Genomic DNA, 27,064 nt, shown 5'->3' with positions numbered 1-27,064 from the left:
AAGTTTATTCTTCAAATATAGGCTTCGATTCCTAACTAAAGCCTAATGTCCCTTTACTTCGCCTTAATATACTTCGGTTATAAAATATGAGTATAACGTAAAAAAAAAAAAAAACAATGTAAAAATTTTTCGCTACACTAGTGTATAATATATATTAGGATTGTCAAAGTGAGTCAACTTGACTCACATTGGTTGGCTCACCACGAGTTGAGTTAAAAAAGGGTCAACTTAACCCGACTACCTTTTGGTGAGCTATAAATTTTGCAATCCGGTTCAACCCACTACGGGCTGGTGGGTTAGTGGATTGGCTCAATTACAAATGTTTTTTTTTTTTGCAGTTTATTTCATATATTTATTGCATTACAATGAAAGTGAATTGACTTAATTTATTTTTCATAATAGTGGAATCAAAGTGTTCATCTAATTTTTGAAATATTATTATAAAAATAATAGTTAAAGATTAAAGTATCAACGTATATAACTTGACAAACAAATTAATTAAACATTCAAACTATTCAAATATTATTGAGCAACATTCTAACATTTAAATATATGAAATTGTGAACCTATACAATTAGTAGTAGTAAATAATTATAACAAAAAAAAAATTAAAAATTGTAAGAAAATGTTGGTGGGTTAAGTGGATTAATCACTTTCAAACCCGGTTCGAACCTGTAGTGAATCGAGTTGACTCAAAAATCGGAACCTATTTTAATATATATATATATATATATATATATATATATATTGTGATAGTAGTTAATGAGAACACACAATATTAGAACTCATTATAAGTGTAGATATATTAATTTTGTTGTTTTTCTGTTAATTAATATAATGTGTTTTGTGTGTTTGATGTGCATGACCTTGAGAGTATGAAAGATTATGTAAGAGTAAAGAAGAGAAGCTATTTAAAGAAAGGATGGAGAAGGAATATGCATAGGTGGTGAACGAGTGAGCAGATAAATAGGAATGTGAAGCCGCAAAAGCAGAAGAAAGGAGAACGTGGGGTTTCCCAAACTTGAAACAAAGAAAAGCTCCCTCTGTCTCTAATGGCATTGGTCTTCTCTTCCTGTAGGTTTGTGAAAGCCAACCAATGGGAGAGAAAAGATCTTCAGCACCACCAGCAGAAGCAGCACAACCACCTCCGCCGCCGCCACCACCAATGTCCCTCTCCCTCGTCCGACCCTCCCAAAAAAAACGCCTCAAACCCAAAGTCATCCGCGTCTTCCGCTCCGTCTTCCGCTCCCTACCGATCATAACTCCCTCCTGCAAGTTCCCCTCCCTCCCCCAGGAGAACAACAACCACCTCCACAAAACCGTCAACAACGGCATCAAAGTCACCGGCACCCTCTTCGGCCGTCGCAAGGGCCGCGTCAGCCTCGCCGTCCAGGAAAACCCCCGCTGCCTCCCCTCCCTCGTCGTGGAGCTCTCCATACACACCCACACCTTGCAGAAGGACTTGGCCAACGGCATGGTCAGGGTGGCACTGGAGTGCGAGAAGCGTTCGGAGAAGGACAAGACCAGGATCTCGGAGGAACCCTTGTGGACAATGTACTGCAACGGGAAGAAGAATGGGTACGGCGTGCGGAGGGAGGCGACGGAGGAGGACCTGTACGTGATGGAGCTTCTGAAGGCCGCGTCCATGGGCGCCGGCGTTCTTCCGTTGAGATCGGAGGCTGAGGAGGGCGGCGACGGAGGAGATTTGGCGTACATGCGAGCACCCTTCGAGCACGTAGTGGGATCCAAAGATTCCGAGACTCTCTATATGATGAGCCCGGACTCGCAGGGGAATAGTGGACCCGATCTTACTATATTTTTTGTCAGGGTTTAATTCAAAATCGGATTAATGATGTACAGTGAGTTTGATCAGAGGGTTCATTTGTATCTCTGGGTGAATTAGGGTTCATGCCATCAAGGCTTAGGGTACGTAGTAATCCAGGTTGTTGTGTCTACTCATGTTATATCTATGTATACTTTCTCTCCCTTTTCTCCCAACCTTTTCTATTAGGTCCTGCATCATTAGCGTTTAGGTTTTCTGGTTAGCTTTCATAGACATATATATATAAATGATGGAAGAAGGCTTTTTGCTTATGTGCTCATCAAAATTCACAAGCTCCCTTTCATTTATCATACCAGGTGAAGTTCACCAAAATCACCTTACACTTCTGCATGCCAAAAATGGAAGAGCAAGGTTCCAAAACGATGTCGTCTGGTCAAGCTACGTCAGGAAATAACATTTTTTTTTTAGTTTTTTTTCACTGTGCAGTTCTACTCCTATTGTCTCTTTTAGTTTGAGCTGTAATTGTGTGATTTGAAGAGAGGTGAGGGTTTTTTTTTTTTTTTTTTGCGGCTGCCATGGTCTCACTGCTGCTGTATCAATATTTAACTAAATTTGTATGCTCCAATATTATGAATTGTGATGCATAATGTTGACAAGGAAGGAAATGAACTTAAAACACTTAAATTTAAGCTTTTGTAAGATAAAAAGAAATGGAAAAAAAGTGTTTTCAAGTTTTGTATGAAGTGACTGTGATCAAACCTGGTGCAACTAATATATTGTTAATTAAATTATTCTTCTAAATTCTACAACAAATTCTGGGAATTTATAGTTTTCATGGAATTAGTAAGTTTTTCACTTGTGTGATTATTTAACTTTCTTTTTTTCTTGTCCATCTTCTCTTCTTAACTTTGACAATTCAGACTCATTCATTTATCCACATTCACATTGATTAAAAAAGATTTGATATCAATTTTTCACTTGATACATCTAAACAATCTAACTATTTTTTATCCTAAATCAATTAAAATAAAATGGATGTAACACACCCACTCATTAGATTCGAACTCAAGATAAATCTTAGCAAATAGTCCGAACTCTGCTACCACATTCAGAAACAACCAAACTACACCACTTCAACTCTGACACAAACCAGCAAAAAATCTTCGTCCTTCTCTTCACCACCGATTTTCTTCGTCCTTTTTTTTTTTCCTTTTACCTTGTTGTTTAAGGAAGTATCATTAAAATAAGTGTTTAATCAGAGCTGCTCTCATGTTCAAGGGTTTATTGCCTACCCCTTTGGCCAATTTACTTTGAAAAATGAGTTCTTTTCAATGATAATTCTCTAAAAGTTTAGAAAGTAAAAATGTCACAGTTCAGCGTGATTCACTGCAACAGTAAGTGATAAGACATGATGGAATGTGCACAATTTCATACATTGCTGTCCGTTGGGGTTGCCTCGAATCACACAGTGATGATGACAGACAGGTTCTGTCTGGTTGTGGCTTCACGAGTTTCCTGCCACCGCTTACTCTATTCTTCAAGTGAACGCATCTGCTGATTTTCGTTTTCAAATTCACACTGAAATTTGTAGATAGACAGAGATAAGACATGGCTCTGGCATTGAACATCTCAGTGGGTTTCCCACACCAGCGTTGCCCCACTCTCTTCAAACCCTCCAGACCAATTCTCTCCTTCCCCACCGCTTCCGCTGTCTCCTCTTTAACGCAACTCAGCGTTTCCGTAGGTGAAGATTTCCCCGACAACTACAGCGATTGGATTCCCAACTCCGACCTTCGCAGAAGATGCGGCATTCTACTCCATCCGACGTCGTTTCGAGGGCCCCACGGCATCGGCGATCTCGGTCACGAGGCCTTCCGTTTCATCGATTGGCTCCACCGCGCCGGTTGCTCCGTTTGGCAGGTTCTTCCTCTCGTGCCGCCTGGCAGAAAAGCCAACGAAGAAGGATCCCCTTACTCTGGCCAGGTTCGATTCGGTTCAGATTTTTTTTTTTTTTGTTTCGCTCAGCTATTTCGGTGTAATGCATTCACTTTTACATTGTGATTTTCAGGATGCGAATTGTGGCAACACGCTCTTGATCTCTCTTGAAGGCCTCGTCGACGATGGGCTGTTGGAAAAACACGAGCTTCCAGAACCGATGTGAGTCGCGTAGTTTTTCAGTTTTATTTGTTGTAATTTCCTTTTGTTCAACGATTTGTTAAATGAATGCAGTGATGCAGAGCGCGTCAATTTTTCAGTTGTTGCTGAACTTAAGGATCCTCTGATAACCAAAGTAAGGTGTTTACAGCTTTCTTATTACTAGAATTTTTCCTCACCTCATCCATCTGCTGCTTCTTTTTTTTGTGACTCTTCCTTTTTTTTACATAGGCATCTTTGTCTGTCCTGTGTTTTATATCGATTTTCCTGTTTTGGAAATTCCATCTATAGGCTGCAGAGAGGCTCATTTCAAGTGAAGGAGAACTCAAAACGGAGTTCGAGAATTTCCGAAGAGACCCTGATATATCAAGTGAGACACTCATTTTTTTTTTTTCAGTTCTATGTAATTTGCATATATGTCTTTTAGCTTCAGTGCCTTTTGATTATACAATTATTTTATATTATTTATATGTAAGTGCACAGTTAGTCGTCTGCATATTTTCATTGTTATTTTACTTTTTCTCTTCCCACAGTTGTTTAGATTTTGTCCTCCTATTCGTGCTATTTCCCCACTTAATACAGCTTTTTGTTTGTTGAAAACAATTCAAACGGGAAAATAAATAGAATCTGGAAGTTTGTTGTGATCGCAAATTCCAATCAAACAATTGCAACAAGATAATTAGTTCAAGCTAAAAAAAAAAATATGAATACTTCATGTTTCTTATGGATGGTTGCAGCATGGAGACAACTTATTGATTTTAGGATTACGTGTTACAGAAGTTGGAAGGAAAGAAACATTAGGATTGGTGGTGGTAATATGTAAAATACTGAGTGGGCAGAGGACTTAGATATTGAGAAGTTTCTTGTGGGTTTGAAGATACATGCATCTTTCTTAATGTTACTTATCAGTTTGCGAGACTTAATTTGGAAAGTCTTTCAAAAATCATTCGAGGGATTTCTCTCTTTGGTATGGTTTTAACTAATAATATATTTGCAATGCTGTAGGCTGGCTTGAAGATGCAGCATATTTTGCTGCTATTGATGACAGTTTAAACACATTCAGCTGGTACAATTGGCCTGAGCCTTTAAGAAATCGCCATCTTGTAGCTCTAGAAGACATTTATCAACAGAAACAAGATTTTGTAAGTACATAAATTATCCTTATAGCTCAAATTTTCGTCTACTTGTTATTGCTATACTTCTACTTATAGTCCAGAAGGGATCTTGGTGATTCATTTATACTTTTGCATGCAGATAAATGTATTTATTGCCCAACAGTTCTTGTTTCAAAGGCAGTGGCAGAAAGTCCACAGCTATGCACAGAGTAAGGGAATCAGCATAATGGGAGACATGCCAATATATGTTGGTTATCATAGCGCCGATGTTTGGGCAAATAAGAAACAGTTTTTACTGGTTAGCAATCTCTAAAGAATGTCTCTGAAGTCTGATATAACATTTTTTATTTTTTGGAGCAAATTGTACCTTTTGATCGTAAAATATCTCTATTTATCTGGCAGAACCGGAAAGGATTTCCTCTTTTAGTGAGTGGTGTTCCTCCTGATGCATTCAGTGAAACTGGTCAGCTATGGGGCAGGTTTGAAGTTAATACCATGATAAATGTTTTTTGATAAATCTCGATTTTCCATGCTTTTTATTCAATTCTCGTCCTGATTCTTTATCTGCTTCTGTGATTATGATCAAAAGGCATCTCCTTTGACTTGTCCCAACTCGATTTAGTTCCTTTCACTCTCCCATGCTTTAACCATCTGTGCCTGTATACGACAATGTATCCTTCCTGCTTGAATATTTCTATTAAAAAAGGACAGGAACTAACTCAAACCCAAAGTTAGCTCAGAAGGAGAGGATTGCCTAGGTCTTAGCATTTTGGCCATATTTCTAGTCAATGTAGGATTTGTTAACAGTCTCTAGACCCTATTTCAGCCTTTTTCTCCTTGGTATTTTCTTTTTCTTTATCGTAATAACTACTATCATGTTATACTGTAGTACATTGTAGAAGGTTTCCTGTTCCATATAGATTACTGATTTTCATGTTTTATGTTGTCAACTTTTAATGAAAAAGCCCCCTATATGATTGGAAAGCCATGGAGAAAGATAGATACTCATGGTGGATTCGTCGCATTCGACGAGCACAAAATCTATTTGATGAATTTAGGATTGACCACTTTAGAGGATTTGCTGGATACTGGGCTGTTCCCGCTGGTAAGTATACAATCTAGAATAAGCTTATTTCACTTGCTTGGTGGGTTGTTGTGACATGTGTGTGCTCTACAAATGTGCAGAAGCAAAAGTAGCTATGCTTGGAAAGTGGAAGGTCAGAACCTCTCAAGTTGTTCATTTTATAAATCTATTTGATCAAACTATAATGCTCTTTGTAACATTTAAATGATAGGTAGGACCTGGGATGTCCTTGTTTGATGCCATTTTCAGAGCTGTTGGAAGGATTAATATAATAGCAGAAGACCTGGTATGCATTATAAAACAAAACTCAATATTTTTAAATATGATTTTAGTTTGTCAAATTTGAGCTAAGTTTGTTTTCGGTAATCTAAAATGGATCTTTTTAGTCCCTGTAATTTGACAAAAGTGTTTGTTTTAGTCCATTTGTTCAAACGGCTTATATCTAAATGTAGTCAACATAAATACTTTGAAAGGAAAATAAATGTGGTAGGGTATTTGATGGTAAGAATGCAAAATCGAAATAGATTGCTATCATGTAAACAATTTATAATTGTTAGTTATGTAACAAGCACAAACTTTAACAGTACTTTGGACAGAAGTACTAAACCAAATATTTTTCACATGGACTGAAAAAATCAATTTTAAATTTGAGAGACCAAATCAAACTTATCCCAAATTTGCAGATTCCTGATTCTTTCTTAGGGTACTCATTGTAAAATTTTGGGCTTGTGATTTATGAAAGGGAGTTATCACTGAGGATGTAGTCCAACTAAGAAGATCCATTGGAGCACCTGGAATGGCTGTTCTCCAGTTCGGTAATGATTGATTACTAATTTTGTATACGATGTTCAGTTTCATGCTCCAAGTAATTCAATGTCAGAGTGCCTGAATATTTTTTTTATCTATTTTCCTTTATCCAGGATTTGGAGGCGATGCTAAGAACCCTCATTTGCCTCATAATCATGAGTGCAATCAAGTTGTCTATACAGGGACTCATGACAATGACACAGTAAGAATTTCTTCTGCCAGTTGCATATCTATATTATAGGCCTGGGTGTTTGCTATGCAGAAATTAGTCGAAGATTGTGATAGGGTAGGGATCTGATATCTTAATTAAAAAATTTGGGGAAGAACTTTCCTGTGTACAAGATAGAACGAACATACTACTGAACTTAGAGGTTCAGCACCTTTTAATGTCCAAAGGCTCATATTACCTTTACCTCACAAATTGAAAAGATGTCCCTCCCTCTCATCCCTTTTTTCTCATTTAAATGCAACATGCCGTATTTTTCTAACTCACCCCCCTCTCATTGACTAATCAGTAATATCTGATAGATTGCTCACTAAGACAAGATTTTCTGCATGGAGAACTCACATTTTCATCTTTTGTGGAATGTTTTACCTATTGAAATTGATGCATGCATCTGGCATGTATAACTTAAGAAATATTACCTGTCAATACTAAAAACCTTGAGAAGAATTGCCTTTCTGCTACAGATCAGAGGCTGGTGGGAAGCTTTGAACCAAGAAGAGAAATCCAAGGTAGGTTTGGTTGTCTTTGTGAATTAATGAAATGTATTTTTTAACCAAGTTGAGCGAAGAGTTCATCTCCCTCTTCATTTTATATTTCAGGCATTAAGTTATCTTTCCTTAAATGAGGGAGATGACATTTCTTGGGGTCTAATCCAGAGAGTATTGGGCTCTGTTTCTCAAACAGCAATAATACCTATGCAAGATGTTCTTGGATTGGGTAATTCTGCCAGGATGAATATTCCCGCAACTCAGGTAAAATGTGCATTGTATGTTCGGGCAACATTTTGATTTATTCAACCTGAACAAAGAAAATAAAAATGTTAGATGACTTGTAACATCTGGACCGCCGCACAAAATAAATAAATAAAATCATGACATTGGTTGATACCCTGACAAATGCAGTTTGGGAACTGGGGTTGGAGAATTGCAAATTCGGTGAGCTTTGATGGCTTGGAGAGAGAGGCAGACAGACTCAGAGAAATGCTTTCAATGTATGGCCGGCTTTGATTATGGAATTCCTTTTTGAGTGTAAAGTTGAAGAGTTCTCTTTTTGAGCGGAAGCTTAAGTTAAGTGGAAAATGCATGATGTTGATAAATGAAAACTGGGTGCTTGTGTTGGGGTCAAGTAATTTGAGAAGGCTGGATGCTTCAATGGAAATTTGTAAAAAGGATAATGCCGATCTCTTGTTGTAATGTAACATGCTTGTTTAAATATGAAAATAAGAGATATGTTATATTATATCAAGTACCATTTCATAGAAATATTTATTAACAAAAAAATATCTCAGAAGATTGAATGTCATAATGTGATGGTAAGGTAGGAGTACAATCAGCTATACTTTTGCATGTGCAGTCTTCAGCTATTTGTGCACTCTTTAGTGTTGGCAGTGCATGTTTGGTTTCATGGTGGTTGGATCCAATTGTATTCATACTGATCAAATCACTTTTGGCCCAAATTTGGGATGTTTGGTTTCTAAGAAGCAACATGTAGCTGATAAAAACTACGTTGTGTATGAAGTAACCTCTTGTGGCTTTTGCTTCATCCAGAATCGAATAGCCCTTTTGGTGGACGCAGTTCCTCTATTTTACTCTCCTTTGTCATTTGTTTTCTTCTTGTTGCATTTACTCTTCATGCTTTCTTGCTGGATGCTTATTTGCTATGTGAACTATTATGTTCTTCTCTTACTCTTCCTGTTTGTTGTTCTCAATAACTACTCTTTTATTTTCTGGGGCACACCCTTTTGTGGTTTAGGTATTTAATTTGAATGTTAAGCCGCCTTCATGGAGGGTGAATCTTAAATTGACTTCAACTTTTTCTGTGGATATCGAACCCTTAATACCGTATCCAATAGGGATAAGTAGTGAAGTTTGTTTGATATACATAGCCTTATAATATTAAAGTGAACAATTTGAATAGCTAATATCCACACTCTGTTTCAGTACTTCAAGTTCTTGCTGTAATGTATACGTTTTGATTTGGTACTTGGACACTTAATATGCAAAAGAAGATTTCTCTTACAAGCATTCATGTTATCCTGTTTCTGGATGATTTCAACTTTGGTATTCAGTATGTTGTATCTAAACTAGATATAGCATTCTAGTTCTTTGAATGGACCAAAGGAATCAAGTTGAAAAGAATGACAATCAAATCAGACTGAAATATCCATTGGACAAGAAAATAGTCAAAGTTTTGTAACTATAATTAAAAAATGTGGCATTTCTCTTGTACAAATTAGAAATTAATAGGTATAAGTACTAATTTGTTCTTCTAATTTTTTTTAGTTTAATTTGATCCTTTTATTATTTGTTGATTTAATTTAGTATCCTAATTATTTAAAAGGGTTCAATTTGGTCATCTCCGTTAAGTTGAAGTTAATATCATGTTTGTACAAGACACGTGTCAAGTTGTAAAATTCTTAATTTTTTTAATTTTTTTTAATTTTAAATTTTTTTCTAAAAATCTATAAACTATCACGTGTCAGGTTAGCGTCGTGTCATGTGACAGTTCACCGTTATGAAACATGAGAGTAGTAATAGTTGTTTTCAATTTAGCCTCTATTTAAATTTTTTTGTTCAATTTAGTACTCAATTTTTTAAAACGATCCAATTTTGTCCTTTCTAATTTGAAACCAAATTAGTAAATAAATTTAATTATAATTTATATATACATGTTAAAATAATTGTTTTGAATTTATACATTAAATCACTACACCTAAATATTCAAATTATTTTATTTTTTACAAATATAAAAAATTTTGAGTGTAAAAATTTACAAAGGTAAAAATGTAAAAAAAAAATCGAGAACTATTATTATCATTGCCACATATCATGATGGTAAACTGCCAAATGGCACGATAGTAACCTATCACATGACAGATTATAAATTTAAAAAAAATTAAAAAATTAAAAAATTTAATAGAGAGGACCAAATTAAATTCTTTTAAATACTTATAATACTAAATTGAAACAATCAATACTAAAAAAAATCAAATTGAAGTAAACCAAAAAATTATAAAACCAAATCAACAATTATACTAAATTGATAATAAAGCATTTTATATCTGTTAGGTACTCTCAAACATTTAATTCAGCAAACGAGATTATTAACTTAGCTTTTCCAACTCTTATTTTGAAAATGCTAATTTCTAACTTTTTCAACCTCATAAATTATTTTGTCTAACAACTTAAAAGAAGAGGACACCATCTAAATTATCAGGGGAGAATAACACATCCTTTCTTTACTAAACAAATGAAAAAAAAAAAAAAAAACGAAAACAAGTTTCATCAGTTTTCATTCAGAATAAAGATGAAGTCTAATTACTTTTCAGTTCCTTATTGGAAGTGAAACATTATTATCAGTGTTAGGTCATAAGCAGATTTTTTTACCCCAATAACACGGTTTTGTTTATTAAACTCCTAGAGAGCATATTGTTCCCATTATTTATCCTAATAGCATGGTTTTGTTGGTAGGTGAGAATACGGTCTCTTGAGACATGAATTCTACCCTACAAAAAGCTTTTTTTTTTAATCCCGGTCAGAATTTGGTCCACAGGAACCCGAATTCTGAATTGGATTTTTTATTTTTTTTTGTTTTTTTAAAAGAAATAAAAATTAAGATTTTTTATTTTTTTAATAAAATATATTTAAGAGTTAATTTATTTATTTATTTGTGAAAAATGTTGAATTAGAGGTTAAAATTATTTTTTAAAAAATAGATTTAATAGTGTGTTTTTAGTTATTTTAAGTATTATTTGGAAAAATGAAAAATAAATAATTTTTTTTGTCTTTTTGAAATTTGTTGATTTTAAAATAGATTTTGTATTGTGTAGTAAGTTATTTTATGTGTAATTTAAAAATATTAAAGTCAATTTAATTTAATTTATTTTTATAATTTGTGTAGTATTAATTATTTTTAATTGATGTTTATAAATATTGAAATTATAGTTATCTTTTAGTTTTGGATAATTTTAAAAATTTGTATATTATAAACATTGAAAATTTGTAAAAAATAATTTAAAAATGAAAAAAATAACTAAAATAATTTAAACCATTTCATTATTGTATTTTAAATAATTTTGTTACTTGTTTTTGGTTTATGTAAAATAAGTAACAATAAAAGATAATAAGAAAAGATGTAGCATTGAATTGAATCAAGTATAAATTTATTGAACACAATTAAAAGTACAACATAAACTAAGTGGTTGATGTGGATCATCTAAGTGCAGGGTTATTAGGATAATGATTTCTTGTGTGTCCTTCAGTTCTACAATAGGAACACTTTCTTGATTGTCTTCCTTCCTTAATGTTCATCTCAGTCCTAATTCTACTTGATTTAGGACGACCCCTCTCACTTCTTTTTGTGGCATGATGAGGCCAAACCTGTGGCCCTTGGTATGGTGACCAATATTCTTCATGTCTTAACTCGCCAAATAAATTTTCACATACTTTCATGACGACATCTAGCCTATAATGGGGACTTATGTACATGTTGAAGTCGTGATGTGCATGCTTGCAAGCTGCAATAACATGTGAACATGGTAGATGTATTTTTTGAAACTTTCCATAATTGCACCACCTTTCATCTAATCTGACTACAAATTTTCCTGCAAGACGTATTTCTCTAGGATTCACTATCTCCTCCACTCTGAATCTTGTGGTATTTCTATCAAATTCAATGACGTGGTGCGTGTTTGACTTGGATTCCGCATCTTGTAGGAAGTTGGTCGCATATTCAGAGTACACATGACCAACATTGACCATTGCAGTTATTTGCCTACCTCTTTTCGTGAAGTATGTGTTGCACCTAGTGTATGTGACCAATACTATGGATGAAATTGGCAAATTCCGTGTCTTCTTTAGGATAGAATTTATTGCTTTCGCCAGATTTGTTGTTACGTGACCCCACCTTCTTCCTTGATCATATGCAAGACACCACTGCTCCCTTGGTATTTGGTCTACCCAAGCTGCTGCTTCTGGGTTGTCTTCTCTAATGATGTTGTAGTAGTAGTTACAATGTAGCTCTGTCAATGCGTACGCTACAAATATAATTATAAGAAGAACTTATTTTCTAATAATAGGTGTGAATAATTAACAGCCAAAGAAATGAAAAAGAAAAATTTACATGTAATAACTTACCCATGTTGACGAGGTCCTTTTTCAAAGTTGTATACTTGAATCTTTTTGTAAAATTTTGTGTAATGTGTCGAATACAAAACACTTGTACGCAATTTCCTTCAATTGGGATAACGTGCCAATTCAAAAATTTACTGTCACCATTGTAAAAGCTAGCACATATTTGAAATAAATGGCCTCACTTGCACCTTCTAATTATGACAACACTTGTCAATTTTATTGGGAGATGCCAAAGCTGATTTATTATATTACTTTTGTAAAAGGTGACAGATACTTCAACTTAGATAATGTAACATCCCTAGGGAATATTACTTAAAAAAAATAAATATTAAAATAAATAATTGCATTAATAGCCATCTCGATAAAAATCCCAACGCGGGAAAATTTTAATTTAATAAGATAGCGCGCCAAAACTCATAACTGAATTCATAACTGAGTACAAGTTACTAAAATTTGTATTTAAAATATAAATTACAATTTAGCAAAAACCCTAGCACTACTCCCATGCTAGCCCTCACTCCGCCATCTGAGCATTCTCAGCACCACCTGTATCAACATCTGCTCCCGTGTAACGAATTACACGATCATCGCCACACACAAACAGAAAGGGTGAGCTGAGAAAATAAAATATGAGCATATAAATACAAGATAGATCATTTACCCATCTTATTCATCATCTATAAATCTTGGCCAAGACCCTAACCCCAAGACTTAACAGTCTTCAAGTCATACAATTGGTTAGCCTTGAACTCGGGAATCTGATGCTCACACGAACCTGCCCGCTCGTGGTCCTGCCTCTACGAACCTCCCCGCTCGTAGTCCTGCTCTACGGACCTACCCGCCCGTAGTCCAACACATGTGATCCACCAGCCCCCGTACCTCCCCGCACGTGGCATCTCTCAACGTGAGCACGGAACATACGAACCTCCCCGCTCGTATCCCCACGTGAGAGTAACTTGATATGAACCTCCCCGCTCATATCATCACATGTCACACCATCCATGAACCTACCCGCTCATGGCACAGCATCTCCCGATCCAAGCAAAGCATCATTGTCAGTTTAAAAACAACACACCCAAAAGGCAAAGAATAACAGCGTTTCCGCCTGGCCCGGCCCACACGCCGCCAGGCGAAACTGTTCCAGACCGCCTGGCGGTATTCACTCACCGCCAGGCGCCAGCGCCTTTCAGAGCCACTGTTTCCTCGTCACCGCCTGGCGGAGCACATCCCTGCCGCCAGGCGACACACGGTGTAGGGACATCTGACGCTAGTCCAATCGCCTGGCGCACTCGCTCGTGCCGTCAGGCGCTACACCAGTGGTCTGCATACTATCAATTTTCTCACACGAGTTTGAGTACATGGGCTTATACCACTAATAACACCAAGAACACAAGACCTCTTATTCCTCACCCTCAACTTAATGTGATATTTTCACACTACCCATTATCCATGATCTTTAAGTCACTTCCTAAGTGATTCTAGTCATAACTTGCCCTTTAGCATCCATAATGCCACCCCTTTCTAAAGGTTTGTTTAGCTTAACATCACCATTGCTCCATCCAGTACCTTTACTACACTATAAATTTGATATTCCTATACAAGGTTACATAATCCAACATCATTCATTACACACTTAAGTCATGTATACTACCTAGGACAATAAGTCCTGATCACAGTTATCCAATCCTCATATGTAACAATATACTCTCAGAACCCAAATTGTTAACTACAATTACTCTTCCCTATTCCATAAACATACTTACCATCATACCGTATCGGGTCCCCTTTTTGCGTAAATTTTTATCCTTCTCCCCACAATTACCCTCGGCCCATCAATCTTTCTCTCTTCACTCACCAACAGTTACGTATAAGTCAAATACCACAACTCCCTCACGGCCAATCACACACTGCACTTAAACTGGGACTGCTCACGTCCTCGCCTGGCGGCTAACAAGGAGCCGCCAGGCGCTACACCAGAACCAGACCACGTTGTACGCGTTCTTGCATCTCCCGTGAACCCCACTCACTCTACTTCTTTCCAGTGACCAACACACTTTATAAATTCAGTAATAACATGATTCATTGATACTGATCCATTCCAAACAATATACTGATTTAATGCAGGCATCCCTAACCTCCAAATTCCAAGGATTGAATCACACCCTTGCGTAATTGAACTCTTAAGGGTTATAATCACAATCTAATTTATAACATCACAACGAAGTCATTCAAGTACAATTATACATTCAAATAGGATAAATGTCCCAATGGAATCTCAACACAAGGTAAAAATCACGAAATCGCGACAAAACAGCGACAACCAGAATGCACCGCCTGGCGGAATTCAACCCACCGCCAAGCAACTCATAACAAAACCCAGAAATAGGGTTACACTGATATGCCGCCTGGCGGCACATTCATGCCCGCCAGGCGGTTTCTGGGCGAGAACCCAGAATTTTCGTGGAACAGCGTCAGAAAGAAAGGGAAACTCATGCATTCAAACAAACATCACATAACCAATCGAACACGAAGCAAAAACATAATAAGCAGCTTCCCTAACCTGGAATTCCTTGCTAAACCACGAATTCTTGATGTATCTTCAACCCAAAAAGCTTCCTTAACCCTCTCTTGCACGTCCACAATGTTTTCCAGCCACTCCACTCTCTTACAATCAGTTTCTCCCTTCTGAAAACCTAATAATCGACCCTTACACCCACTGTGGTACCCTTTGCCTCTCCCACTAGCTTGTTCTCTCTCACTTATTACCCAAAATAAAGGTGCTAAATGCTAAAAACGAAAATACCTTAAGTACCCTAGCTAATGACTACTCATGAACCACTATTGAATGATTTCCTACCCATTGGACTGCCTTCATCTGCAGCTAGGTTTTCTACGTCCCTTCAATACCATGCAACCCAAAATTGCCAAAAAAAGAAAATTAGTTTTGTTCTTAGCAAGGATTGAACCCACAACCAACCAATTAACAATTTAAATACATAACCACTCAACCAACACATATTTCATGATGACTCCCACAATTTTAAGGATTTATCATCATCCAAACGAGTTCAATATATAAGCACACAAAAACACATAATTTAAATAACATCCAAGTGACACACATAGGACTCGAACCCAAGTCCTCACACACAATAAAGTACTCTCAACCACTTGAGCTAGTATCTTTCCACGTCTTAACTCCTCGCATTTATTGCTTTAAATATTCTCATTACCCGTCCTAATTAAATAATTAATTAAATAACTATTTAATTTTCCCGGGTCTTACAGATAACGTGTGATAGAGGACTATCCCAAGATTCCATACAAGAAGAACTTGAAGATGAACTTTTGGGTTTTCTTTTAGAAATTAGTTATGTTTTATGTTTTTGGGTTTTGGGTTTTGAGCTTTCTTTTATAATTAGTTTATGCTTTTATGTTTTGGGCTTGGGCCTTCTTGTAGGGTCTAGGTTTGCTTAAACTTATGTGCCTATAAATAAAGGTACTAAAAACTGATGTAGAAAAATTTTAGTCATATATTGAATTTGATTTCATTAAAGAGAGGGTTCTCTTTGTTCTTAGCTTAGGCCTCTGGTTCTTATCAAAGATTAACATCTTTGTGGCGAATCTTCATTTGACTTATCAATCTGCTAGATTATGGCGTCCTCCATCTCTGTCTTATTCCGCGTTCTTCTCTAATTTATTCGTGTCGTGCCTCTTGAGGGTTCAAATTCAGAAACGATCATACTCTTTCCTGGATAGGATCGTATCATCTGGTATCTAAAGCAAGGTTCTGGTTTGAATTTCCTCTTCTATGTTATTTTTCTGTCATATGAAACAAAACAAAAATTACAATTTTTAATGTCTGCTTGTTTTGTGTTTTGTTTTAAATTTTGTTTGTTTCCTTTGTAAGGAGTAAAACCCCTAAGGTTGTTTCCAATTTGGTTGAATTTTTTTTTGGCGTATTTCTTTTCTTTTTTGTTCTCTATTTAAATTGTGTATTTCTACATTTGATTCGTGGAAATTATTTGTTATTGTGTTTGGGATTTGCAAGTGCCCTTACTTTGATTTCCATGAGTATGAGGGTTTGAAGGTTCAATTGTTTAATTTGTTTTTGTGTTGAACTGCAAAAAAAAATATAAATTAAAAAAAATATTGTGGATCAAGTCAAAAGGAAACAAATATATATTGGAAAAAAAAAGTAGAAAAAGAAGGATCCAAAAAAAAAGGGGGGAGTTCAACACAACTTTGATTGCAATTTTATTTCTGGTTTATTGATATTTACTTGCAATCAGTCTTTCTCTTAGAGTCTCCGTGTTGTCTCATTTAAATCTTTTTTGGTAGTCCTATTATTTTCTAATTTTAATTTGCTTGTTTTGTGTCTTTACAATTCCTTGAAGTTTTGTCTAGTGTTTTGAATCTTCTTTGTCCTCTTAAGTCAAGATTTAGATCTCGCAACTTTCTTCACATTGTTTGTTCACTCTTTCCTTAAGCTACTAGAGTTCTTTGCCAAGCACTAAAGGGAATTTGAGTGGTAAAAGGCAAGAGAGTACATTCAAGAAAAAACCTATATGTGTGATACACGAGTGGAAAATTGAGTGAAACACTTAGTAGAGTGGTGAGGTCAAAAAAAAATATTATTGCTAACATTTTCTTGCAGGACATGACTTCTTCCCAGAATAGTGATCTTGTCTCACCTAAGACTACGACACTCATGGTTGCACTTGATAAGCTCACATTACAAATGAATCAAATGCAACAACACAATCAACAACAGTTCGAAAGGCTCCAAAAGTTTAATGAAGATGTGAGCGTGAGATTAGAGGGAGTGGAGAGAAGAAGAAGGAGACATGATGATTCAGACCATTCTTCTCATAATGATGAAGCGACACATGTTTTTAGGCCACGGCGAGGCCAAAGACGTGAGGCATTTGGTAACCACATGCTTAGGAGGGATAATGATGAGGAGGAGTATGATTTTAGGCCAAGACAAGGCCAAAGACGAGAGGAGTTCGGGAACCACACACCTCGAAGAGATAAGATGTGGAAGAAGATAATGGAGCTAATGACCCGGAAGCTTACCTAGCATGGGAAATGAAGCTTGACCAAATCTTCAACTCTTGCGATTATGAGGATGATGATAAGGTGCTTATGGCTTCCTTGGAGTTTGAAGGCTATGCTATGAATTGGTGGAATCAAATCACCGTGGACATAGCTAGAGGAAGGCGGTTGCCAATTTCTACATGGGAGTAATTAAAGGTAGCTATGAAGGAAAGATTTGTGCCTCCTTATTATAAAAAACAGATCTTCAACAAATTACAACGACTTACACAGGAAAATAAGAGTGTTGAAGAGTATGTTCAAGAGATGGAGGTCACCTTGATGAAAGCTGAAGTGGAAGAAACACATATGGCTACAATGGCTAGATTCTTGAATGGATTAAATAGGGAGATTCAAGATGTGGTGGAAATGCACCATTATGAGACCTTGAAGTATCTTATTCACCAAGCCACCAGAGTGGAACAACAGCTCAAGAGACGAAGCGCCTATAGGAAGTCATCCACCTCATGGAGAGATACAGAGAAATATAAGAAGGAGAAAGCTACTTCTACCATTCCTAAATCTAAGGAGAAGGAGTCCTCAAATGGTAAAGTAACTTCACAAGCTAGTAATAATGATTCTTCACGTTCTAGTGCAATAAAATGTTTTAAATGTTTGGGTAGAGGACATATCGCAGCTGAATGTCCCAATAGAAGAACTATGATGTTGTTGGTGAATGGTGAGTACATTAGTGAGCCTTCCGCAGGTGAATCATCTGAATCATCTAGTAGTGACGAGGAGGAAAAGGAGTGTGAAGTCCCCCCTGTGGAGGGAGATCTCTTGATGGTTAGGAGGTTGTTGGGTAGTATGAATAAAGAGGAAGATGAGACCCAAAGAAGAAATATTTTCCATTCTAGATGTATGGTTAAAGGAAAGGTGTGTTCACTCATCATTGATGGAGGAAGTTGTACAAATGTAGCTAGTAAATGGCTAGTGGAAAAGCTTGGTTTGGTGACATCTATGCACCCTAGTCCTTATACTTTGCAATGGTTGAGTGAGGATGGAGAATTGGTGGTAGATAAGCAGGTGAACATTACTTTCTCTATCAGTAAATATGTCGATGAGGTAGTATGTGATGTGGTACCTATGGAGGCGAGTCACTTATTGTTGGGGAGGCCTTGACAATATGATAGAAAGGTAACCCATGATGGTCTAACCAATAAGTATTCTTTCCTGTTTAAGGGGCAGAAGGTGTCCCTAACACCTTTATCTCCTAGAGAAGTTTGTGAGGATCAAATTAAGATGAGCGTGAGAAGAGAGCAAGAGAGAAAAGAAGGAAGAGAGAAAATTCCAGAAAAAGGCAAGAAAAAGGAAGGTAAAAAAATAAGGAGTGATAAAAGCCTTTTATTGTGAGAAAAAGAAATAAACAGAGTGTTGGTTAAGAACCAACCCTTATATTTGCTTATGCCTAACAATATTTGTCTCTCTTCTGTGCAAGCTTATTTGTCTTTAGGTATGACGCAACTTCTCAAAAAGTATGATGATGTCTTTCCTAAAGACATCCCTCATGGTTTACCTCCTAAAAGGGGTACTGAGTATAATATGGATCTCATTCAGGGTGCATCCCTTCCTAATAGGCTAACCTATAGGAGTAACACAGAAGAAACTAAAGAGATACAAAAGCATGAGGCGCAACTTATGGACAAAGGATCGATTCAGGAAAGTTTGAGTCCTTGTGCTATTCTAGTCATTTCGGTACCTATGAAAGATAGATTGGGGTCGATGTGCAATACCTGCAGGGCCATCAAATATATCATTATAAGTTGCGTATTTGACCCGGGAGGACCTTTCAGAATTCGAGTCGAATTCTCTCCAAACAGGGGAGAATGATAAAGAATCTTCAAGTGAGACGAATTTGAGGACAAATTCTCTTTAAGAAGGAGGGTACGATAGAAGTCTATTTCCTAAACTTCAAGTGGTACGAATTTGAGGACTAATTCTCTTCAAGAAGGAGGGAATGATAGAGGACTATCCCAAGATTCCATACAAGAAGAACTTGAAGATGAACTTTTGGGTTTTCTTTTAGAAATTAGTTATGTTTTATGTTTTTGGGTTTTGAGCTTTCTTTTATAATTAGTTTATGCTTTTATGTTTTGGGCTTGGACCTTCTTGTAGTGTGCATGTTTGCTTAAACTTATGTGCCTATAAATAAAGGTACTAAAAACTGATGTAGAAAACTTTTAGTCATATATTGAATTTGATTTCATTAAAGAGAGTGTTCTCTTTGTTCTTGGCTTAAGCCTCTGTTCTTATCAAAGATTAACACCTTTGTGGCGAATCTTCATTTGACTTATCAATCTGCTAGATTATAGCGTCCTCCATCTCTGTCTTATGACGCGTTCTTCTCTGATTTATTCGTGTCGTGCCCCTTGAGGGTTTAAATTCAGAAACGATCATACTCTTTCCTGGATAGGATCGTATCAACGTGCCAATTAAGAAATTTAGTTTGACCATTGTAAAAGCTAACGCATATTTGAAATAAATGGTCTCACTTCACCTTCTAATTATGACAACACTTATCAACTTTATTGGGAGGTGCCAAGGCTGATTTATTATATTACCCTTGTCATAATGTGCCAAGGAAGATGTTTAATTCAGAAATTTACTCTCACCCTGCAATTTGGACAAGACTTGTCAATGCTTCGACATGGAACACTTTGGCATCAACATCCAAGAGAACTATTTAAATTCCTATCTTGTACATCCTTTCACACATGTTTAAAATGTATACCATAGGTTAACACTTATGTAGCATGGGTAAGCAAAAATACTGCGTAGTGGTAGTGAACAAAAAATATAGACACCTTTATTTTCCTTTCTAAACAACAAAGAGGGGCAAACTACACTCACTACTCACCTGAAGGAATATGAGTATGAAGATTTAACTTTATCATATGAACTCAAGGCATGAAAGTGTCACTATTGAAGTTATTGAAGAAAGAAAAATTCATGTGCAAAGCATTGCACCTGGGTTAGCATTTATTATGTCACGAGTTGGCACATAGTAAGGGGATGAATTCATATGTTGTTAATTAAATTACGAAAATTTCATTACTTGACTCACCAACATATAATACACACTGGTAATGAAGATAGTGAAGATTGAAATAGGTTTTGTACATCCTTTCACACATGTTCAAAATGTATATAACAAGTTAGCACTTATGTAGCCATGGGTAAGCAAAAATACTGCACATTGGTAGTGAAGAAGAAATATATACACCAACAACAAATAGGGGTAAACTAGACTCATTTGAAGGAATATGAGTATGAAGATTTAACTTTATCATATGAACTTAAGGCATGAAAGTGTCATTATCGAAGTTATTGAAGAAAGAAAAAATTCATGTGCAAAACATTGCACCTGGGGTTAGCATTTATTAAGTCACGGGTTGGCACATAGTAAGCGAATGAATTCATATGTTGTTAATTAAATTACAAAAAATTTATTCTTTGACTCACCAACATATACTCCACACTGGTAATGAAGAGAGTGAAGATTGAAATAAGTTTTGTTCATCCTTTCATACATGTTCAAAATGTATACCACAGATTAGCACTTATGTAGCCATGGGTAAGCAAAAATACTGCACATTGGTAGTGAAGAAGAAATATATACACCAACAACAAATAGAGGTAAACTAGACTCATTTGAAGGAATATGAGTATGAAGATTTAACTTTATCATATGAACTCAAGGCATGAAAGTGTCATTATCGAAGTTATTGAAGAAAGAAAAAATTCATGTGCAAAACATTGCACCTGGGGTTAGCATTTATTAAGTCACGGGTTGGCACATAGTAAGCGAATGAATTCATATGTTGTTAATTAAATTACAAAAGATTTATTCTTTGACTCACCAACATATACTCCACACTGGTAATGAAGAGAGTGAAGATTGAAATAAGTTTTGTACATCCTTTCATACATGTTCAAAATGTATACCACAGGTTAGCACTTATGTAGCCATGGGTAAGCAAAAATACTGCACACTGGTAGTGAAGAAGAAATATATACACCTTTATTTTCCTTTTCCAAACAACAAATAGGGGCAAACTAGACTCACTTGAAGGAATATGAGTATGAAGATTTAACTTTATCATATGAACTCAAGGCATGAAAGTGCCACTATTGAAGTTATTGAAGAAATAAAAAATTCATGTGCAAAACATTGCATCTGAGTTAGCATTTATTAATTCACGGGTTGGCACATAGTAAGGGAATGAATTCATATGTTGTTAATTAAATTACAAAAATTTTATTCTTTGACTCACCAACATATAGTAATGAAGAGAGTGAAGATTGAAATAGGTTTTGTACATCCTTTCATACATGTTCAAAATGTATACCACAGGTTAGCACTTATGTAGTCATGGGTAAGCAAAAATACTGCACAATGGTTTCACACATTCTTTCACACTTTTTGTTTTTTCTCTTCTAATTTGCATTTGCACCTTTTGTTTTTTTGTCTTTTCGCTTCCTTCCAAAGAAAACCAACGTGAAAATTAAAACAAATAGAAAGTGACAATGTCACGTCAAGTTGTAAGTGGAGTTCTCAATAAATGGATGTTAATATATTATTTTCCTTAAACTTAATACCTACTATAAATTCTAACAATAAATTTTACATTATTTATTTTTGTGTAAAAATAAATATTTTATCAATAAAATTCTTATAAACAAATCAAAATATAAATATATAAATAAAAAATAATTCGTACTTCAAACAAATTTTTTTAATTTAAAATATTTAATAAACATTAAAAAATAAACGATACAACACCACATTAAACATTATATATTAATTATTTTTACTTTAGTTACCTCTATTATAATTCATAATTTTTTTTTTCCAAAATCACTATTATAAAAATGAAATTAATCAACAAAGTAAAAAAAATTTAATTAAATTGACTTTAATATTTTCAAATTACACATAAAATAACTTACTACACAATACAAAATCTATTCTAAAATCAACAAATTTTAAAAAGACAAAAAAAAAATTATTTTTCATTTTTTCAAATAATATCTATTGGATATTTTTCAAAAAATTTCTCACCTACCAACAAAATCATGCTATTGGGATAAATAATGGGAACAATGTGCTGCTTGGAAAATTAAAAAACAAAACCAAGCTAATAGAGTAAAAAAATAATCATAAGCAAACAGCCCAAAATAAGTCAAATCACATCACATGAGGATATTCTAAAAGATTACAACAAAAGTCAAACTATCCATAAAATTAAATAAATAAAGAATAAAAGAGAAATTATAGGATGAATAGCAATTTTAAAAGTAATTTGGTAACTTTCTTTAATAATAAAATATTATATTTATTTAAAAATAAAATTTGAAAATAAAATAATATTAGTTTAGTTGTTTATGAAGGATGTGATTGTAAGACACATTTAGATGGCAGAAAAAGAAAATAGATAGAAGAGTAGGTTGTGTTGGGAAAGTAACCTTCCACAACAACAGAAGCCATGTGTGAACCCTCTTCTTCAGAAGGAGAAGCAGAGACACCACCCAACAACCTGATCCCGTCCCTCCCAGACGACGTCGCTTTGAACTGCATAGCACGCATCCCTCGCTGTCACCACCCAACCCTATCCCTCGTTTCCAAACCCTTCCGCACCCTCCTCTCTACCCCTCTCTTCTTCACCACGCGCTGCCTCCTCAACTGCACGCAACCCTTCCTCTACCTCACTCTCCGCACGCGCGCCTCCTCCCTCCAGTGGTTCACGCTCCACCGCACGCTCCCTAGCCCCCTCTTAGCGCCCCTCCCCCCAATTCCCTCCCCCGCCGTGGGCTCCGCCTACGCCGTCCTCGGCTCCACCATCTACGTCCTCGGCGGCTCCATCAACGATGTCCCCTCCCCGCACGTCTGGCTCCTCGACTGCCGCTTCCACCGCTGGCTTCCGGGTCCAAGCATGCGCGTCGCGCGGGAGTTCGCCGCCGCGGGGGTCCTCGATGGAAAGATTTACGTCCTCGGTGGCTGCGTCGCTGACACGTGGTCCCGCTCCGCCCACTGGGCGGAGGTCCTGGACCCCGACGTTGGGCGCTGGGAGAGGGTGGCCAGCCCCTCCGAGGTCCGAGAGAAGTGGATGCACGCCAGCGCGGTCGTCGGCGACAAGGTGTACGCGATGGCGGACCGCGGCGGCATCGCGTACGAGCCGCGCAGCGGATCGTGGGAGAGCGTAGGGGGAGAATTGGATCTCGGGTGGAGAGGTAGGGCGTGCGTGGTGGAGGGTATTTTGTACTGCTACGACTATTTGGGGAAAATCAAAGGGTTCGATGTGGGGCGCGGGGTGTGGGAGGAGTTGAAGGGGTTGGAGAAGGGTTTGCCTAGGTTTCTGTGTGGAGCCACCATGGCTGATTTGGGTGGGAAATTGTGTGTGGTGTGGGAGTGCCAAGGGAATGGGAAAGAAATGGAGATTTGGTGCGCTGAGATTGGAGTGCAGAAGAATTCAGATGGAGAACTGTGGGGTCAACTTGGTTGGTTTGGGAAAGTCCTCTCTGTTCCCAAAGGCTCCTCTGTTGTCCATTGTTCTTCTGTTTCCTTGTGACCTTTCTCTTGTAAGCATTCTTTAAAGTTTACTTTCAATTCCTCCCACTCTGTTTGGTTTGGTCGCATTTATCGCACCACTGTTTCTGCCATTACATGTAAAGTTGTGAATAAGTGGAGCTGCTCAACTAGCAGTGCTGCTACAAGAAGTAAATCTACTTGTGTACAAGCATCATAACATGACATTCATATGCCAGTGGCAGAAAATGTATATCTATACCTGTTTATTGTATCCCAATAAAATATTTCTTTAGGAACACAATGTTTGATTCAAAAAGTTGAACATAATTGTTGTCAAAATGTGCTTACACAAATTACACCTAAACACAAAATATGTGTTCTGCATCATGTTGGTGTATGCATCATTCTTTTTCCAAACAGAAAGATACATGTCTATAATTATAATGTGAAGAGAGAAATATGCTCAAGTAATACACAGAGATGCAAAAAAATGGAGAATGAACCTCTCTTATGTTGTCAATACATTAACATCAATGTCAAAAGATATTTATGATTTAATATTCATAATATCAATAATATTAGAAATTATTGAACAAATTATAAAGAATTTACGTTTGAAAAATGAATAATTGCTCTACTAATTCAATTTTCATGATTATTTAATTGTTATACTTCCTCCATTTTTTTAATATTGATGCATGAATTAGTAGTCATAATATTAATAATATTAGTAATTATTGAACAAACTATAAATAATAGTTCAGAATGAATCGTTCCACAATAATTTCGATTTTATATATTTGATTTAATTTATGATTTTAATTTTTTTAATTATTAATTATTATTTTATTCTTATTGTTATCATCATTTATTATTATTATTATTATTATTATTATTATTATTATTATTATTATTAGGTTTAAATATACATTTGGTCCCTAATTTTGTTGTTTTTATTCAATTTGGTCCCTATTTTCGTTTTGTGTTCAATTAGGTCTTCATTTTCGTCAAATTATGGTAAATAGTTAACTTTTTAAACAGTACATGTCACGTGTCAATTCCTGGTTTTTTTTTATGATTTTTTTTTTACTTTTTTAAAATTTTTTTAATTTTTTAATTTTTTAATTTTTTAATTTTTTAATTTTTAAAAAAATTGTCCACGAGTCAAGTCACAATTGTACCACGTGTCAGTTTGTGGTAGTATTATTTTTTTGTTCAATTTAGTCTATATATTCGTTATTTTTGTTCAATTTAGTCTCTATATTCGTTATTTTTGTTTAATTTAGTCCTAAATTTTGTTAAAATAAATTTTTTTTAAAATTAACATTATTATTAGTTAGTTTTTAAATTCAATTATAAATTATAATATTTAATTATAAATTGAATATAATTCTTAGATTCAATTATTAAATAGAATATAATTACTTAAATATTATTAAAATATAATTATTAAAATTTTAAAAATATATATTAACATTTGTCAAATTCACATTTAAATTTAAAATATTTAATATTTTTATTGCATTTTAGATATTAAAATCTAAAATATTTTATATTTAAATGTTAATTTTACAAATATTAGTTTACTTTTCTAAAATATTTTGAATATTTAAAATATTTTTATATCAATTTTAAAAGTATTTTAGAATATAAATATTAGAAAAAAATTAATAATTATATTCTTATAATATTTTAAATAATTATATTCTATTTAGAAATTAAATATAAAAATTTTATTCAATTTATAATTAAATTTAATAATTTATAATTGAATTTAAAAAATAATAAATTCAAATGTCAATTTTAGAAAAATTATTAATATAATTTGTATAAAATAGATTAAATTTAGTGTCAATTTGAAAGGGGAAAAATTAATTTATTTAACAAAAATTGGGACTAAATTGAACAAAAAATAACGAATATAGGGACTAAATTGAACAAAAAATAATAATACTACCACAAACTGACACGTGGCACAACTAGGGATGGCAACGGGTCGAGCACGGATAATGCCTACCCGCAACCCGACCCGCAAAAAAAAATCCGTCCGCTACCCGCCTATTTATCCGCCGGGTATCCGCTTCAAAAATACCGCAGATATTTTTAAAACCCGCGGGTACCCGTGGATACCTGAAACCTGCAAATATTTAAAAAAATTATATTTTATAAATTGTTTAATATAAAATTATAAAAATAAAATATAAAATTAAATTAAATTAAATTAAATTATAATTTAATTATAATTAAATTTGACATAATAAAATATTACTGCTAATTTTAATTTTAATTAAATTTAACTTAATAAAATATAAATTAAATTTTAATTTTAATTTTTTTGCGGGTAACGGGTACGCGGATACGAATAGTATGATACCTGTACCTGATCCGTTTATAAGCGGATATTAAAATACCCACGAGTATTAACTATCCGTCGCGGATTTTATCTGCGGGCATGGGTATTTTTGCCATCCCTAGGCACAACTGTGACTCTACACGTGGACAATATTTTTGAAATTAAAAAAAAATTAATAAAAAAAGGAGTTGACATGTGACATGTATATTAAAAAACGTTAACTATTTAAACACCATTAGTGAAAATGACCTAATTGACTACAATTTGACGAAAATGAAGACCTAACTGAACTCAAAACGAAATAGGGACTAAATTAAATAAAAACAACAAAAATAGGAACCAAATGTATATTTAAGCCTTATTATTTTATTATTTTATTGTTTGTATTATTATTGATATTCTACTATTTTTATTATATTATATAACAAAAATAAAATATTTGTGATATAATTTATCATGTTATATACATAATCAATTTCGCTACGTTAGATACTGTAACATAATTGATTATAACGTGAGTTATTTTTCAGCATAATTAATTGCATTTGTAATGTGCACCTCCTGATATGCTTCAGGCACATAAACGTCATACATTATTAAGTCATAATCTATTTACATGAAACATCAAAATGTAAATATCTATGGTTAACGAAAGACACTAAGTCCACAACACAATCAGAATCGATTTTGGGCATGTGCATAATTGATTTTCTCATCAAGTACAATCAATTCTAAAGTAGAAAGACATAATTAGTTATGTCTACACGCATAATCGATTGTTTGA

At 35.0% G+C, this 27,064-nt stretch overlaps 4 protein-coding genes across 4 annotated transcripts; all 4 read left to right on the top strand.

The window, feature by feature from the left end:
- The first annotated feature begins 1,069 nt into the window (after positions 1 to 1,069).
- LOC114164821 (MIZU-KUSSEI-like protein (Protein of unknown function, DUF617)) lies at positions 1,070 to 2,458 on the top strand. The gene has a single exon (XM_028049595.2). The coding sequence runs from the start codon at positions 1,097 to 1,099 to the stop codon at positions 1,832 to 1,834; it is 738 nt and encodes a 245-aa protein (XP_027905396.1). The 5' UTR covers positions 1,070 to 1,096; the 3' UTR covers positions 1,835 to 2,458.
- A 452-nt stretch (positions 2,459 to 2,910) lies between these two features.
- Positions 2,911 to 8,414, top strand: DPE1 (disproportionating enzyme). The gene is made up of 15 exons (XM_028048459.2): positions 2,911 to 3,766; positions 3,852 to 3,940; positions 4,013 to 4,073; positions 4,229 to 4,307; positions 4,943 to 5,079; positions 5,192 to 5,350; positions 5,455 to 5,531; positions 6,018 to 6,157; positions 6,238 to 6,269; positions 6,348 to 6,422; positions 6,879 to 6,951; positions 7,057 to 7,145; positions 7,634 to 7,678; positions 7,769 to 7,921; positions 8,072 to 8,414. Exons 1-15 carry the CDS (start codon positions 3,392 to 3,394, stop codon positions 8,174 to 8,176), a joined length of 1,689 nt encoding a protein of 562 aa, XP_027904260.1. The 5' UTR covers positions 2,911 to 3,391; the 3' UTR covers positions 8,177 to 8,414.
- Positions 8,415 to 13,219: 4,805 nt separating this feature from the next.
- Positions 13,220 to 18,592, top strand: LOC146883898 (uncharacterized). Its single transcript, XM_085666069.1, has one exon. The coding sequence runs from the start codon at positions 17,564 to 17,566 to the stop codon at positions 18,518 to 18,520; it is 957 nt and encodes a 318-aa protein (XP_085522195.1). The 5' UTR covers positions 13,220 to 17,563; the 3' UTR covers positions 18,521 to 18,592.
- A 4,208-nt stretch (positions 18,593 to 22,800) lies between these two features.
- LOC114196079 (F-box/kelch-repeat protein SKIP6-like) lies at positions 22,801 to 24,228 on the top strand. Its single transcript, XM_028086596.2, has one exon. It carries the CDS (start codon positions 22,885 to 22,887, stop codon positions 23,965 to 23,967), a length of 1,083 nt encoding a protein of 360 aa, XP_027942397.1. The 5' UTR covers positions 22,801 to 22,884; the 3' UTR covers positions 23,968 to 24,228.
- The last annotated feature ends 2,836 nt before the right edge of the window (positions 24,229 to 27,064 follow it).

Source organism: Vigna unguiculata, chromosome 9 (assembly GCF_037176805.1).
Source record: "Vigna unguiculata cultivar grain cowpea cultivar isolate G323 ecotype 2 chromosome 9, ASM3717680v1, whole genome shotgun sequence".
NCBI lineage: Eukaryota > Viridiplantae > Streptophyta > Magnoliopsida > Fabales > Fabaceae > Vigna > Vigna unguiculata.
The sequence above is the reverse complement of the archived record's forward strand: the minus strand, read 5'-3'. Positions and strand labels throughout refer to the sequence as shown.